Source organism: Contarinia nasturtii, unplaced genomic scaffold, assembly GCF_009176525.2.
Source record: "Contarinia nasturtii isolate CC-2019 unplaced genomic scaffold, AAFC_CNas_1.1 Cnas_scaffold_285, whole genome shotgun sequence".
In the NCBI taxonomy this organism is placed as follows: domain Eukaryota; kingdom Metazoa; phylum Arthropoda; class Insecta; order Diptera; family Cecidomyiidae; genus Contarinia; species Contarinia nasturtii.
In genome coordinates, this window is record NW_022197640.1 from 2,803,451 (window position 1) to 2,816,572 (window position 13,122).

The 13,122-nt window shown below is 32.9% G+C and overlaps 3 protein-coding genes across 6 annotated transcripts; 1 reads left to right on the top strand and 2 right to left on the bottom strand.

Annotated features, from left to right (window-relative positions):
• Window positions 1-1,337: 1,337 nt before the first annotated feature.
• LOC116337382 (ubiquitin thioesterase trabid) lies at window positions 1,338-10,014 on the bottom strand. Of its 4 annotated transcripts, none has more exons than XM_031761894.1 (12): window positions 9,642-10,014; window positions 5,998-7,629; window positions 5,618-5,837; window positions 5,337-5,525; window positions 4,960-5,266; window positions 4,837-4,896; window positions 4,291-4,437; window positions 3,813-4,224; window positions 3,565-3,736; window positions 3,202-3,486; window positions 2,985-3,133; window positions 1,338-2,902 (listed from the first exon to the last, which is right to left on the bottom strand). In XM_031761894.1, the coding sequence occupies exons 2-12, from the start codon at window positions 6,144-6,146 to the stop codon at window positions 2,824-2,826; spliced, it is 2,169 nt and encodes a 722-aa protein (XP_031617754.1). In that variant the 5' UTR covers window positions 6,147-7,629; window positions 9,642-10,014; the 3' UTR covers window positions 1,338-2,823. The 4 variants fall into 4 exon arrangements, with proteins under 4 accessions (XP_031617754.1, XP_031617757.1, XP_031617756.1 ...); XM_031761897.1 differs by having other exon boundaries at window positions 5,705-5,837; window positions 9,642-10,013; XM_031761896.1 differs by lacking the exon at window positions 9,642-10,014 and adding an exon at window positions 8,320-8,444.
• Window positions 10,015-10,393: 379 nt separating this feature from the next.
• On the top strand, window positions 10,394-11,898 carry LOC116337624. The gene has a single exon (XM_031762307.1). It carries the CDS (start codon window positions 10,522-10,524, stop codon window positions 11,827-11,829), a length of 1,308 nt encoding a protein of 435 aa, XP_031618167.1. The 5' UTR covers window positions 10,394-10,521; the 3' UTR covers window positions 11,830-11,898.
• Window positions 11,899-12,163: 265 nt separating this feature from the next.
• Window positions 12,164-13,068, bottom strand: LOC116337705 (probable 28S ribosomal protein S23, mitochondrial). The gene is made up of 3 exons (XM_031762482.1): window positions 12,901-13,068; window positions 12,651-12,812; window positions 12,164-12,574 (listed from the first exon to the last, which is right to left on the bottom strand). The coding sequence occupies exons 1-3, from the start codon at window positions 12,945-12,947 to the stop codon at window positions 12,229-12,231; spliced, it is 555 nt and encodes a 184-aa protein (XP_031618342.1). The 5' UTR covers window positions 12,948-13,068; the 3' UTR covers window positions 12,164-12,228.
• Window positions 13,069-13,122: the final 54 nt, after the last annotated feature.

The window sequence follows — 13,122 nt, forward strand, 5'->3', positions numbered from 1 at the left end:
TGTACGTTCAATTATGATCATAACAATCGCTTCTAATGTTTTCACTTAATTTTAGCGTCTGACGATATCTAGCTGAATATATCTCAATATAATGTCTGGACGAATGACTTAAATAATAACAAACTTCTCAATGTTAATATAATACCATTGTGGTCAGTGGCATCGGCATGATCAAATAATAGAACAGCGTAATATAAGGGGAAAAATTATAATAAATGTTTGTGTTAAGTTTTTTTATAACAATTGATTTATTTATTTTTGCATTGAAATTCAACAGCCCATAATACATTTAGATGTAGATTATAATTGTGTATCTCTTAGCGGTTAAAATCTTTTTTTTTTGTTAAATTTGCATTTTAATTAAACAATATCTAGAGAATATGATGTCTAACCGAAAATGGTGCTGCTTGTCTTTTGAAAGGTTTAATATTCCGCGCCATATATTTGAACCACATAACTGCTACTAAAAATCATTATTTGGATTTTTTTTTCCTTATTTCTGCTTTTCAATATTGCAATGATACTTTTTCATGCAATATTACTGAAAAATTTGCAAATTTGACGTGATCTGGCTTCAAATTAGAATAAATTGGCTAGGGCGTTTCATTGAAACATGATATTTGTCCTTCTTTTCCAATTAGTTTTCTTTTTATTTTGTGTTAGAAATGGGAATCAACTGGATTAAGAGATAAATATTTTTTTAATTTTCGTAAATTTACTCTTTGTGTCTGATTGATCCAAGAAAAGAATTTTTTTCAAATTGAATAACATTTAAATAAATTGATCAATTGAGTTTCATCTCGATTCACGAAAATGTGTATGATTTCAATTTTAAAAACATAAAAATATTGGAAAACGAAATTAAAATCAATATTAAAATTAGTTTAAAACCAAGAAAATATATTATATATAAAAATCTTGTTTTTCAAATTTCATTAAATAAAATAATAATTGCATTAGCGTAGCTCTGCATTGTTCGTAATACTAACCATTAAAGTGATTTATTTATTTTAAATGTATGTGTGTGTATTTTTTATTTATTTGCGTTGTACTGTACGTTATTTAGTTTTGTAGTATGTATATGCGTTTGATTCGACGAGAAGGCTAAACTTGTCTTTGATGATGTATGAACCGAATTTGTTTTTCTTTCTTTATCTGGTATTTATTTTGTACAACGAAGGGAAAATCTCTCAGCCCATGATTGCGTGTTTTATGGTGATTTTGCAAAAAAAAAAAATCTTATTATTATCCCTTTCATTCACAACGTATCGTCTATTGGCATGCCAACGAAAGTGTTAGAAAAAACCAATTTTAAATTCGGTTAAAAACAATAAATCTAATATCGACCTATTTGTTTCTTTTTATTCTCATTTTTTGATTAGTTTGAACATAATTTCGAAATTAAATTTATCTATAAACAAAATATGGAGAACGATTTTTGATGTTGGAGACCATTACATTGGTTTAAAATTTTACACATAACTATTTCTAAACGTCACTACAGCGTGACGTTTTTGGTACATTTTTGACGACAAAAAAATGTGTCTCCTGCTTTCAAATCACAACTGTGAGTGATGATGTGTTTGGTCTTTATTTGAAAATTTCTCTATGAGAAATAAGTACGTTTTTCTTCACTCCTTGCCATATGCTCACATTATAAATTATAATTTCCGATTTTCGAGCTCATCTTAAGAATAATTCAAGTTTTTCTTTATATACACTGCATAAAATCTCTCTCGCGCGCTATCTCTCTTTCTTCTTTATTTCTTATACATTCACGCTCATAAATATAGGTTTTGTTATTTTCATTAAATCACTGCATTAAAATTGACATTTGAATGTTTATATAGATTCCACATAGGGTGACTAATTTTTTTTTTTGTTAAAATTACAAAAAAAAAAAAACACTTTACAGTTAAATTTTTGTTGTAGTATAATGTAGTATATTCTCCAAAATCTCCAATTTCGAAAAAAGTTCATTTTATTTAAAAAATAATTTTGTATTTCTTTGTTTTTTTTTTTTCACTTTCGGAAATCAACAAATTATCTTTTACAATTTATAGAAGAAAAATTTCTTTATACTAGGAAATGTAAAAATCAAATTCCCTAACGAAAATAAAAGTCGATCGAACAACGTCGAAAAGAATGAAACTTCAATTTTTAGACGTTCAAAAAGGCCAAACTGTATCAACTTTAAAGATACCACTCAACAATCGAAACAATCGGTTGGTTGTCAAAATAAATCACATATAACTCTCTTGAGATTTTAAATTTAGTATCTGCTGCATTCTCGATCATTTTTAAGCAATATTTGATAAAATAAGCTATTCGACAAAGCTGACACGTGTGTGTGTGTGTGGATATTTTTCAAATTTTAAATATTTAGGAAAAAACCTAACGTTTAATATATTTATCCTATCTTTTTCGGATTCCTTTTTGGTGATATTTCTCTTTTGCAATTAACTAAAACTATTTCATCACGACAATAAAATCCAGATGCTTTGTTGTTTTTGCATAAATATAACTTTTACACACTTCATAAGTTACGACGTGTAATTTTGGTATGGACAAGCAATCTTTTCGGGAAGGACATAGAACAAATTGCAAGAGTGAAGATCGTGATGTATTTTCAGGATTTTTTTTCTTGTGGTTTGGTTTTCATCAGCATATCTGGCAATGTAGTAAGACGTGCGATGTTGATTACAGAAAATGTGTGAAATCGACTGAACAAATTTTCACTATACAAGATAATTTAAAATTTCTTGTTCTGTTGTTTTGATCTATTCTTTGTTGAGTTTAAGATAATGAAAAAAGGTGGTTGCTCTATTCTTCGTCCGTATCACCATCGCTTGAGTAACCGGTAACTGTTGGACGACGAGCAAATGGTGCAGTCATCACTTGCCTGTGTATATTCGAAAGAAAGAAGAATGAAAGAGTGAGATAGATTCGTAAATTTGAAGATAATTCAAATTATTGAAACTTACGCAATTCGTCGGTAATGGTTAAGCCACTCTTCGAGCATTTGTGCAACCAAGAGTGGACGTTTGTGTAATTTTTGTTGAGCAACTAAAAGATCACCTTCTGTGACGCACACATCTAGCCACTGTCGCATTATTGACTCTTCTCTGCCCATCTGTTAGAGTGAAATTTATTATAATTATTTGGATGATGTTTATGGACAACTTGTGATGATAATCATACTTCATTTTGTGTTAGAAAATGTATGGGCAGCAATTTTTGTTCGCAATCCATTAATGGTAAAAATGTAACATCTTCTGAATCGTCTCTAGCTGCATCGATGCGACTATATGGTTCGGTTGGAACGAGCGCACTAAAATGACCGCGTGTATATCCCAGGGCGATGGGTGATTTTATACAAAAACTTTGCTCCCATAATAATGGTAAATAGAGACCTTCGAATCGTGCATAACCAATATCTTCTCCTCTAAAGCTTTTTACAAACTTTACACCATAGACAATGATTGGCTGAAAATAGAGAAATTGACGTATATCAATATTATGTAAGCTTACTAGCTGCATGCCATTGAAAGTGTTGATACTTACTCGACGCATAATGTGTGACAGGGCAAATATGTGAATTTGTTCAAGAGACGAACCCGGTTGATTAGCTAGCGATAGTAATGTAGTCCAGTCAATTTCCCATTGTGTTTCGGCTAATGTATAGTTCAATAGGGATGCTTGAAGCATTTCGTATTCCTTCCATCGCGGATAAAAGCTAGAAAAAAAAATCAACAAATTCAAATTAAATCATTGCTATGGTGATACGACGCTATTCATACGCTTTTACTTACATATTTCCACATTGATGTAAACTATCAGCAAGCGCACGACGCAGTACATTATCACGATCAAAAACGCCCCATGTCGATTGCATCACTGAATCGAGTAAACAATCACCGGCACTACGATTCCACAATACCATCAAACGTGAACCCAAACGAGCTGTTATTTCCAGCGACCAATTCAATGCCGGCGGTGAAGTTTCCAGTTGCTTTTGTGCATCACGATCCAATAATTCTTCATAGAGTTGCTCTTGTACCGATATTGGCAGCTCCTCAATTTCAGCTGGCAGTGAAAAGGTCGCGTGTTCAGTTACATAGTGACAATTAAACATATTTTTTCGTACACGCAACGATGTTGCAACATGTCGACGAATATCCGATGCCAAATCGGGTGCTACATACGATGGCACACGTTTTATGCCTACACCAAGCAAATTGAATTAGTTCTAGATGGAAAATGGGATATTATTGTATAGGTTAAACTTACCTGGTCCCGAACCAGATATTTGTGCTAAAAGCATCGGCAACATCTCTTCCCGATGAAAGCGGATCGCTAGGTGTATCAGCGTATGACCGACGTCATATGCTGAATTTCGGTTAAGCAGCGACACTTCTGTACTAGTTAGTGATCGGCCTGGTTATTGAAAATTAAATGTAACAACGTTCAAGTGTATTTCATTTTAAGTTTCGATTTATTAGAAATTAAATGCAACAATGTTAACAAAACAACAAGTAAGCGTATAATTCAGATAATCCTTCAATCGAATGACCCAAACGATCCGAGTAGTATCGGCTTTTGTGCAAGAAAGTACGAAAAAGTAAATGGAAAAGTAATTGGAGTCTTGAACATCGCATTCTCGTAGTCGACAAACACGAATGTAAAGGGGCCGAAGTCAATCTCGAATTACTTTCCAAGCGAAGATCACATCATTCTGATTTATACGCTTAATTGTTTCGTTGTTTCAATAACGTTGTTACATTTAATTTCTAATAAATTGATATTAAAATAAAATACATTTGAATTAATACATACCAGGATTACCACCGCACGATAAATATGCTTCGACGGCACCGTAATTATTCTCAACGACACCTAAACAATTCATTCAAAATAAGCGAGAAGACTCACACAAACATCGATAAAACATATACATACCAACGCAAGCATTTAACCATTGCCAATCAGCCTGTCGTCGAATTTGACGAAGGCGACGCTCTTGCAGTGAATCACAGTTATTTATTGGTTCGTTGCTACTCAATTGATAGCGATGATGAGATAAATTTCGTTTATTTGCGTTTGATATAATAAAATTTCCAGCACAATTTTCATCGATATCCCGTTCTGGCGACGATATTGTGTTAGCACCAAATCTTTCAGTCTCATTATTTACAACACCACCTTCTTTTGAACAACCGCACATCGAACATTTTAAACTTTTTGGCCAATTTTCGTATGTACACACCTGATTTTAATATTAACAATTATAGTTTAAAAAACCAAATGCAACGGAAATGAAATGAAATCGCACGTACCGAACACGGCCATTTATTGGTTGAATAACATTTGTTATCAACCGGACTTATTCGATTTCCAGCTGCTCCCAAATTTGTTCGCGACCCTGATAAACTGGTTGAACGCAATGGGCTTGTTCGATTATTGGCCGCTATCAATTCGGCATCAACATCTTTTATGCTAAGCGCATTAATCTGTTCCTGTACATGCTATGGGCCGCATTGCAAATGAAAAATAAAACGAATGAAAATTAATTACCAAAATAATGGAAATAATGAAAATATAATGGAAACAACTGTACATGGCTTGATGAATCTGTATCCGATTCACGTTTCACCGTGCACTGTGCACATCGGCTACATTTTATCGAATTTACAAATGTGCATACCGAACACGTCCATTTACTAACTGGTGATTCTTGATTATTTGAAGAGCCGCATGCGGTCAAATTACTTTGTGATAAATTCAAGCTGGATGACTCCACAATATTACTACAAGATACTTGCTGTGACGGACTGAGTCTGAAGTGAAACAAAAGATCGCAATAAATTAGCACTTGATCATCATCATCATTTTATCATTATTATTATTTTCTTCATTTTATTGTCATTTTTAATTTGCACTTTGATCATGATAGAAAGAAAATACAAATATTTTGCTTTTCCCAAAATAAAAACTCACCGAAATATATCCTCATTTAATAACGGCTTATGACCCATGCACATCGTACATTTTAACGATGACGGAAAATTTTCGTATGTGCAATATTCACACGACCATTTTTCAGTTTCGTCGTCATTTTCACTTTTCGTGCTTAATGATTCACTCATCTTTTTTCTGTATGGTATTAGTGGTGTATGGTGTACAATGCGAGCAGATGAGCGCGCGCGCCTTTGTGAGCCGAATGCAATTTGTTGTGTGTGAATTATGGGGCTCGTTCTCAGTTGAATGATGCGTGCTCGTTTCTATCACTGTATATGTTGTATATATATCTCTGTATATAGTTCAGGTGTCGTGGATCACAAGAAACATACAAATTCACACGATTGGTTAAAATTGCCAAGCAAAAAACAAATACAACACTGACTTTTTTGTCGTTATTATTTTTTATTATCTGTTGGTTGTTGTTGCTGTTTTTTTTTTCTTCTTTTAAAATAAATTTCGGATTGCTGCTATCTCCCTTAATCTGTGTGTAATCGGTTCTTTTTTATTCTCGTTGCTGTTGCCTGTTGACAAACAATGCAATGCTCAGTTGACTGCTTATCCGAAAATGTTTGGCAGCTTATGGCTGCTTCTCTCTTCACTTTGATGTACTTTGATGTGTCTATATATGCTATTCGCTTAATTTGTATTCTTTTGCGATGATTATATTTATTTATTTCTGGGATCTATTCGAAATGAATGTGTGTAAATCAGGTGCGACAACGAAACACGAAGCCAAACTATTTGCGCAAAGAGAAGCGAGACAGCAAAATCACCTTTCCTTGAATGATGGCAGTGTAGATCGAATATCACGACTTACGGTTAATTTTTGTTGTGACATTTAATAGCATGCACGAAAAACACAAAACTCTGTGTATCATCCTATTCGAATTGGTATCTGTAAAATTGTAGCGCGCGTTTGTATCAACTTGATTACTCTTGATATTGTTCGTGCATACGGCTTACGAGGATTCGAATTGAGTTTTTGATTTTTCTGTATTCGTTGTTGAAATGTGGTGAACATGCAAAAGCGTTCCGTTTCAAAATACAAACTTTCAGTCAATTTAGCCGTAGCTGATTATGTTGAATCAGTTTATTTGTTTGTTTGTAGTGCTATTGCCGTTGTTATTGTTGTCGTCATCGTCGTTTGGCTAATTGTTGCTTGCTCTCTTATTATACGCGCTGTCGATCAATAAAATATATAGTTAATCGAAAATATAGAATCAAAGCACGAAACTCAAGAAGAAGCGGAGCGATGCGCTTAAAAATGTATCATTTGAAATTTTTTTCCCCTTAACCTCAATGCCATACATTTGACATTGATTCACAGATAATACGAAAATAAAATTGTAATAGTGAATCGAGCTTAATAATTTCTTATTGGCGCACACACGTATCGGACTACTGTACACTGTCCAATGGAGTTTTATTACACACGAATACACAAATTCACTTTTCTTTTTCTTTTTTTGTTGGTGCTTGATGCCGTTGTTGTTGGTTCTTATTCACTCGCCCTCTCTATCTCTTTCGATCTCCCTGTATTTACCTCGCTCTCATATGAATTTCTCGCATATATGACGGGTTATCGTCAAATCTGGCCTAATATCATGTCTGCAAATGAATGAAAAGTGGAAAAAATTGTTTGAAAATAAATCGACAGAAAATTTATATATTAAAATTAAATTTAATAATTAAATACGAACAAAAGCGAAATGCATTTAAATAGTTACATTCAGTGGTTCACATCAATAGCAATTATCTAATGTAAATTTTATTGACGATACGGAAACGGTATGCACCTTTAACGTTTGTGCAAGGCTTGGATGAGGTAAATTTAAAATGAACACAAAAAAAAAATGCAATGAAGAAAAGAAAATGAAAAAGAAGAACGGGGTTTTGCGCGCTCGTGTGAAATACAACAATGAAAAGAAAATTGAACAATATATTGCAGTCGATTGAAACGGCCAAGTGAAACGAAACTTTGAAAACAATAACATATACATATAAATGTAAAAGAAAAAGAAAAACTAAACTTAATCGGAATCACACACAAACACATGCGCTCGAAGCCATAGTGATTGATATTGCTTGCAATCAGTCCAATCAATAATCGCACATAAACTAAAGTTTCAAAGTTTCAGCTAGCATTGAAAAAAAAAGAGCAAAAACCCATTCGATCATATTTAGTCGCATTGCTCACAAATGAGCTTACAAGCCCAAAAGAGAAATAAAAAAAAAACATACAACAATGTACAAAGAAAAATTAAATAAAAATTATATAAATAAACAGTGGCAACGTACATACAATGGCCCGCTTTTTTCGTATATGACTTCGCAAGAAAACGCAAAAATACTCTCTACTCGTTGAATGTGTATTGTGGCAAGAAATAACAATTTTTTTTTTGCAAAATTAAAAGCCAAACATGAAATAATCAAATAAAAAGAGAAAATTTTCTAAAAATAGGTCGTCGTTTTTTGACTTTATATGTTGCCCAGTTATTTAAAAAAAATGCTTTTTTTAAATTTACATTTCGGTAAAAAAAGAATTATCGCAAGATTTATTACATTTAATTTATTATCGTTGTCTATATCGAATGGTGGCAATAGCAATTTGATGGTTTAAATATTTCCTATTTGTCATACGTATGCGAATAATTGAGTAATTATGTGTACACGCGCGATTGAGCTCTTTAAGTTCAGTTTGGCTCAATAATGTAGTGAAATAAGTCAATGAAAAACAACACTCATACACCAAACACGAGCATATTCGAACGATTTTCAATTCAGATCATTATGTAGTTGGGGCTTGTGATATGGATTCACTCAAAAAAAGCCAATTTTCCAATATGAAAATTTCACATTGAATAATTAACAATTCGACAAATGTACACATAGATATTACAATCACAAGAGCACACACAAACCAACAAAACAGGCAACAAACCAAGTAAATGAAAAATACCACACACTCTCAGAGTCTCTCTTTCTTTCTTTCTCTTTCTCTCTCTCTCTCTCTCTCTCTCTATCTCTATCTCTCACACTCTTTTGATTTTGTTTGTTTTCATTGATTCTTCACAATCGTCTTCATCATTTTTTTCTTCACAATTACGTGAAAAGCGCATAAATTAAAATTCAACAAGGTGCCAAATAGATTACAACATAATTTTTTTTCACGATTTTTGGCCATATCGTTATTATACAAATGGATTAAAAACACTTTACAGAGAAAGTCATGCATCATTTTATTTTTCATTCCTTTATCAATTTAAGCTCATCACATATGTAATGCAAAGCACAGCTAAGATAAAATTATATATAAAACACACCAAACAAGAGATGAAGATATACACATAGATTGTTGGAAGTTATGAAGAAACCAAAATGCGCGCAAATTGTCGAAAAAGAAATATGTATGTGTGTACTACTTGGCCAATGCGAATCACTTATGGAAACTGTGCTAAAAACATTTCAACACACACACTTCATGACAACACACAAATTTTGATGACTAAATATACGATTAATCTACTTAAATTAATTCATTTCCAATTGAACTGCAATCGCTGTATGAAAAAATGAAACCAACCAAACTATCACAATCACGAATTATTATTTTTTCTTACATTGATTTCATCGAGGAACGTTGTTTTTTTAATGAGAAACTTGCAGCTAGCTTGCCTATGTTATTCTTAAACTATCTTATACGAATTAACAAAAAAAGGTTTTTTTTAAATTTTATTAGTGTTCACTTGTCATTGCTAAAAAAGCAATCAATTGTTCTTTTCCCACTTTGTTGTGTGCACTTATTTCGTTTCTGAATCGCGATATGTCTTCAGACACATCTCTTTCAATAATTAATACATTATTATATTTTTCTCTTCTTCGTATCGTCCGAAATCGTTTCTCTTTTCTCTCTGTCTCTCTTACTCCTTGTCTATCTCTTGACTTTTATTTTGACTACTGCCATTCGTTTTTTGGTCTTGAAACATCATTTGGCACTAACTTATGGCCTTTTTCCTTCTACATTGCTCAATATTTATGTATGTCAATCACGCCATCTATTGGATAATCTATGAGCTCACAGATGTCGCATTTACCCAAATAAGCCATTAAAATGACTAAACATACGAACATTTCGCTTTTTTTTTCTTCTCTACATCAAATCTAAAAAGAAAATCGAACACTTTTTAATCCTACATTTTTCAGCAAATTTCGTCAAATTTCCCATTTGATTTGAAGGAATTTAATATTTAAGTATATTCATATTAAAATGTCTGTCACTGAACACATATCAACATTTTAAAATCGAACGCACTCTTTTTCCAAATTCACTGCATAACTGCCATCGCTGTCACTATATACTATTTACGAGCTTGAAATTGTGTACACTGTTTGTGTGTGTTGTGTGTTCAAACTAAACTAAATGTATATTCGGTATTTTCAAAATTGAATTTTATTTCGTCTGATTTTGCTGAAAACAAAAGAAAATATACGTGATTAACGATGGGTGGTTGTCGATGCACATTTCGTGATTGTTCAAATAATACAATCAATTCACCTGGAAAGCATTTTTTTCATTTTCCATTTAAAGATAACGTCCGATGCAAAAAATGGGCCTTAAATTCGGAAAAAGTATTATTCTTGCGATTACCATGGACACAATTAAGAAACAAAACTGTTTGCGAAGATCATTTTATTGATTCGTGTTTTATGAATTTCAAAAAAGAACGTTTGGTGAAAACAGCCGTTCCGACATTGTATCAAGAAGATAATGGAAATATTATTGAAATTAAAATGGACAATGATCGATTTGCTTCATTGGAATACAGTTTTAATGAAAAGGGCGTCGATCAAAAGACAATTGATTTACCAGATTCGTGGCAAACCATTCATTTCAATTTGTCGGTTAATGAAGCTGCAAATGCCGATGATGATTACAATACAACTGTTGTAAGTGATTCAAGCGTTAGCGAAACATTGGATCTAAAACCAACAACAATCCACGCCAACGTATTGAACGACACAAAACCAATTGTATTGAATCGAGTTTGTATGAAAGGTAGCTTACCCGCAAAACATTTTTCAGTTCGAAATGTTCAGGAAAAACCAATTATCAAACGGCCCAACTATATTGCCGATGAGAATACCGGAACAACTTATTTGAAACCCATAAAACGAATCAAAACGGAGGGAGCGGTTAGTCGAACATACGGAAAATCAAGCCAAAATAATTCCACATCATTAACGGATGCACAGGAATCGGGAAGCTCATCACCAAACATCGATTATGGATGCACTAACCATGATCGTTCAGATGCACTAACCGTGAATTTAATTGAGAAAATCAATCACATTGAAGAGCGTGATGCAAATAAAGTTGATAAATCACTTTACATGAAAATGATGGCCGACCACGCAAAACAAATTGAAGACCTTAAACAACTGCTGACGGATAAGTTAAGTGAAAAAAGAGATACTCAGAATCAAGGTTATTCATCGGCCTCATCTTCTACCGATGCACGGCAAATTCGCATGGAAAAAGGGCCCGCAATGACAAAGGTTCAATTATTTAATGGAATTCGCAAGTATTTAAATCCAACAATGGTTGCATTGCTTCGTATGGAAATGTTCGGCAGTTCGGAACGTGAATATCGAGCCGATGAAAAGCAGCTGTCCAAAGAGCTGTATAATTTAAATCAAAGTGTATACGATTTTATGCGAGATGAATGGCGTTTCCGTTTACCACCAAAAGCTGACGTTGAAGAATGGCTTAAAAGTCCAGATGAAGAAGAAACATGGGATTTATGCTAATCATACAATGATTTTTAGATAGGATAGATGCGAAAGATCTCCGCAAGATCCAGATCCAAGCGTGCGTACGCTGCCGCATGATGCATACATATATAATACGCACGCAAATTCGTTATTCTTATTTCCCCTTCTTTGATTCGCATGCCATAGCATTACGGAGTAAGGAATGTATGTATCATGCGGCTACGTACGCTTGGATCCGGATCTTGCGGAGATCTTACGGATCTATTCTATCCAAAAATCATTGTATGATGCTAATACTTTTTTTTCTCCATCAATTTTCTCTGTATTCTATAGTTTTTTTTATTATTAATTATAACAATAATAAAAGCCATTTTTTCTGTCATAAAAATGTACCTAATTTATTATTATTTTTTTTCAGCACGTTAGAAATGCGAATTAAAACAGTGTCTTGATATTAATTGGACTACCTTTTTTCTTTTTAGATTCAGTGTCTGGCTCTTTGGTCGACGACGACTCATTTATAGTATTGAAACTCTTGACCAAACCAAAATCGTTTGACAGCTCTTCGATATCATCAATTTCAAAGTCGTTGTCTTCGACAACTTTTTGACTGCGTGATGATTTCAATTCTTTAAACGCCACTTCAAACACTTTTTCATCGTCTAATGCTCCTTGTGCCTTATAGGTTTTGTATAAATTGATGAATTTTTTGGTATCAGTCTCCGCACTGTGATCGTTTAAATTGATTAGTTCATACCGCTTTAATTGTTCATGGAATTTTCTGCAAAATATTTTCAACAATAAATATTATTAGCAAGTCTATTGTGCATATGTTTTTCATAAACATTCACACTTACGCTCGAATTAAATCGTCTTCGTAGAGAATTTCTCTAATTTCATCTTCAGGTCCAACTTTATCGTAACGTGGTTCATCGTACGGTGGATGTAATGCATATATTTCATACCAAACTGGCTTCCCGCTTTGAGGCAATACATTTCTTTTCAACATTGCATTCAAACTAAAAAAAAATTAAAGCATACAGTTTGAACAAAATTATGAATTTATATTACATTTTGACATCGGCGAAAACTTGATCAATGACTTACCGTGCAAAAATGGTTCCAACTTTTTCTAAACGAGTAATTCCAGACATTCTTTCTTGTTTTTTCTTATTATTTTCGTAATATAAATACAATAAAATAATAAATAGGAATTCGGAGTTTTGATTGATGGTGAATGAAAATCAAACCATTACAAATTGTAAGGTTATGGTTTTTCCAATACAAATGTCAAATATGTCAAATGTGAGCCATATGGTGATTGTTTTA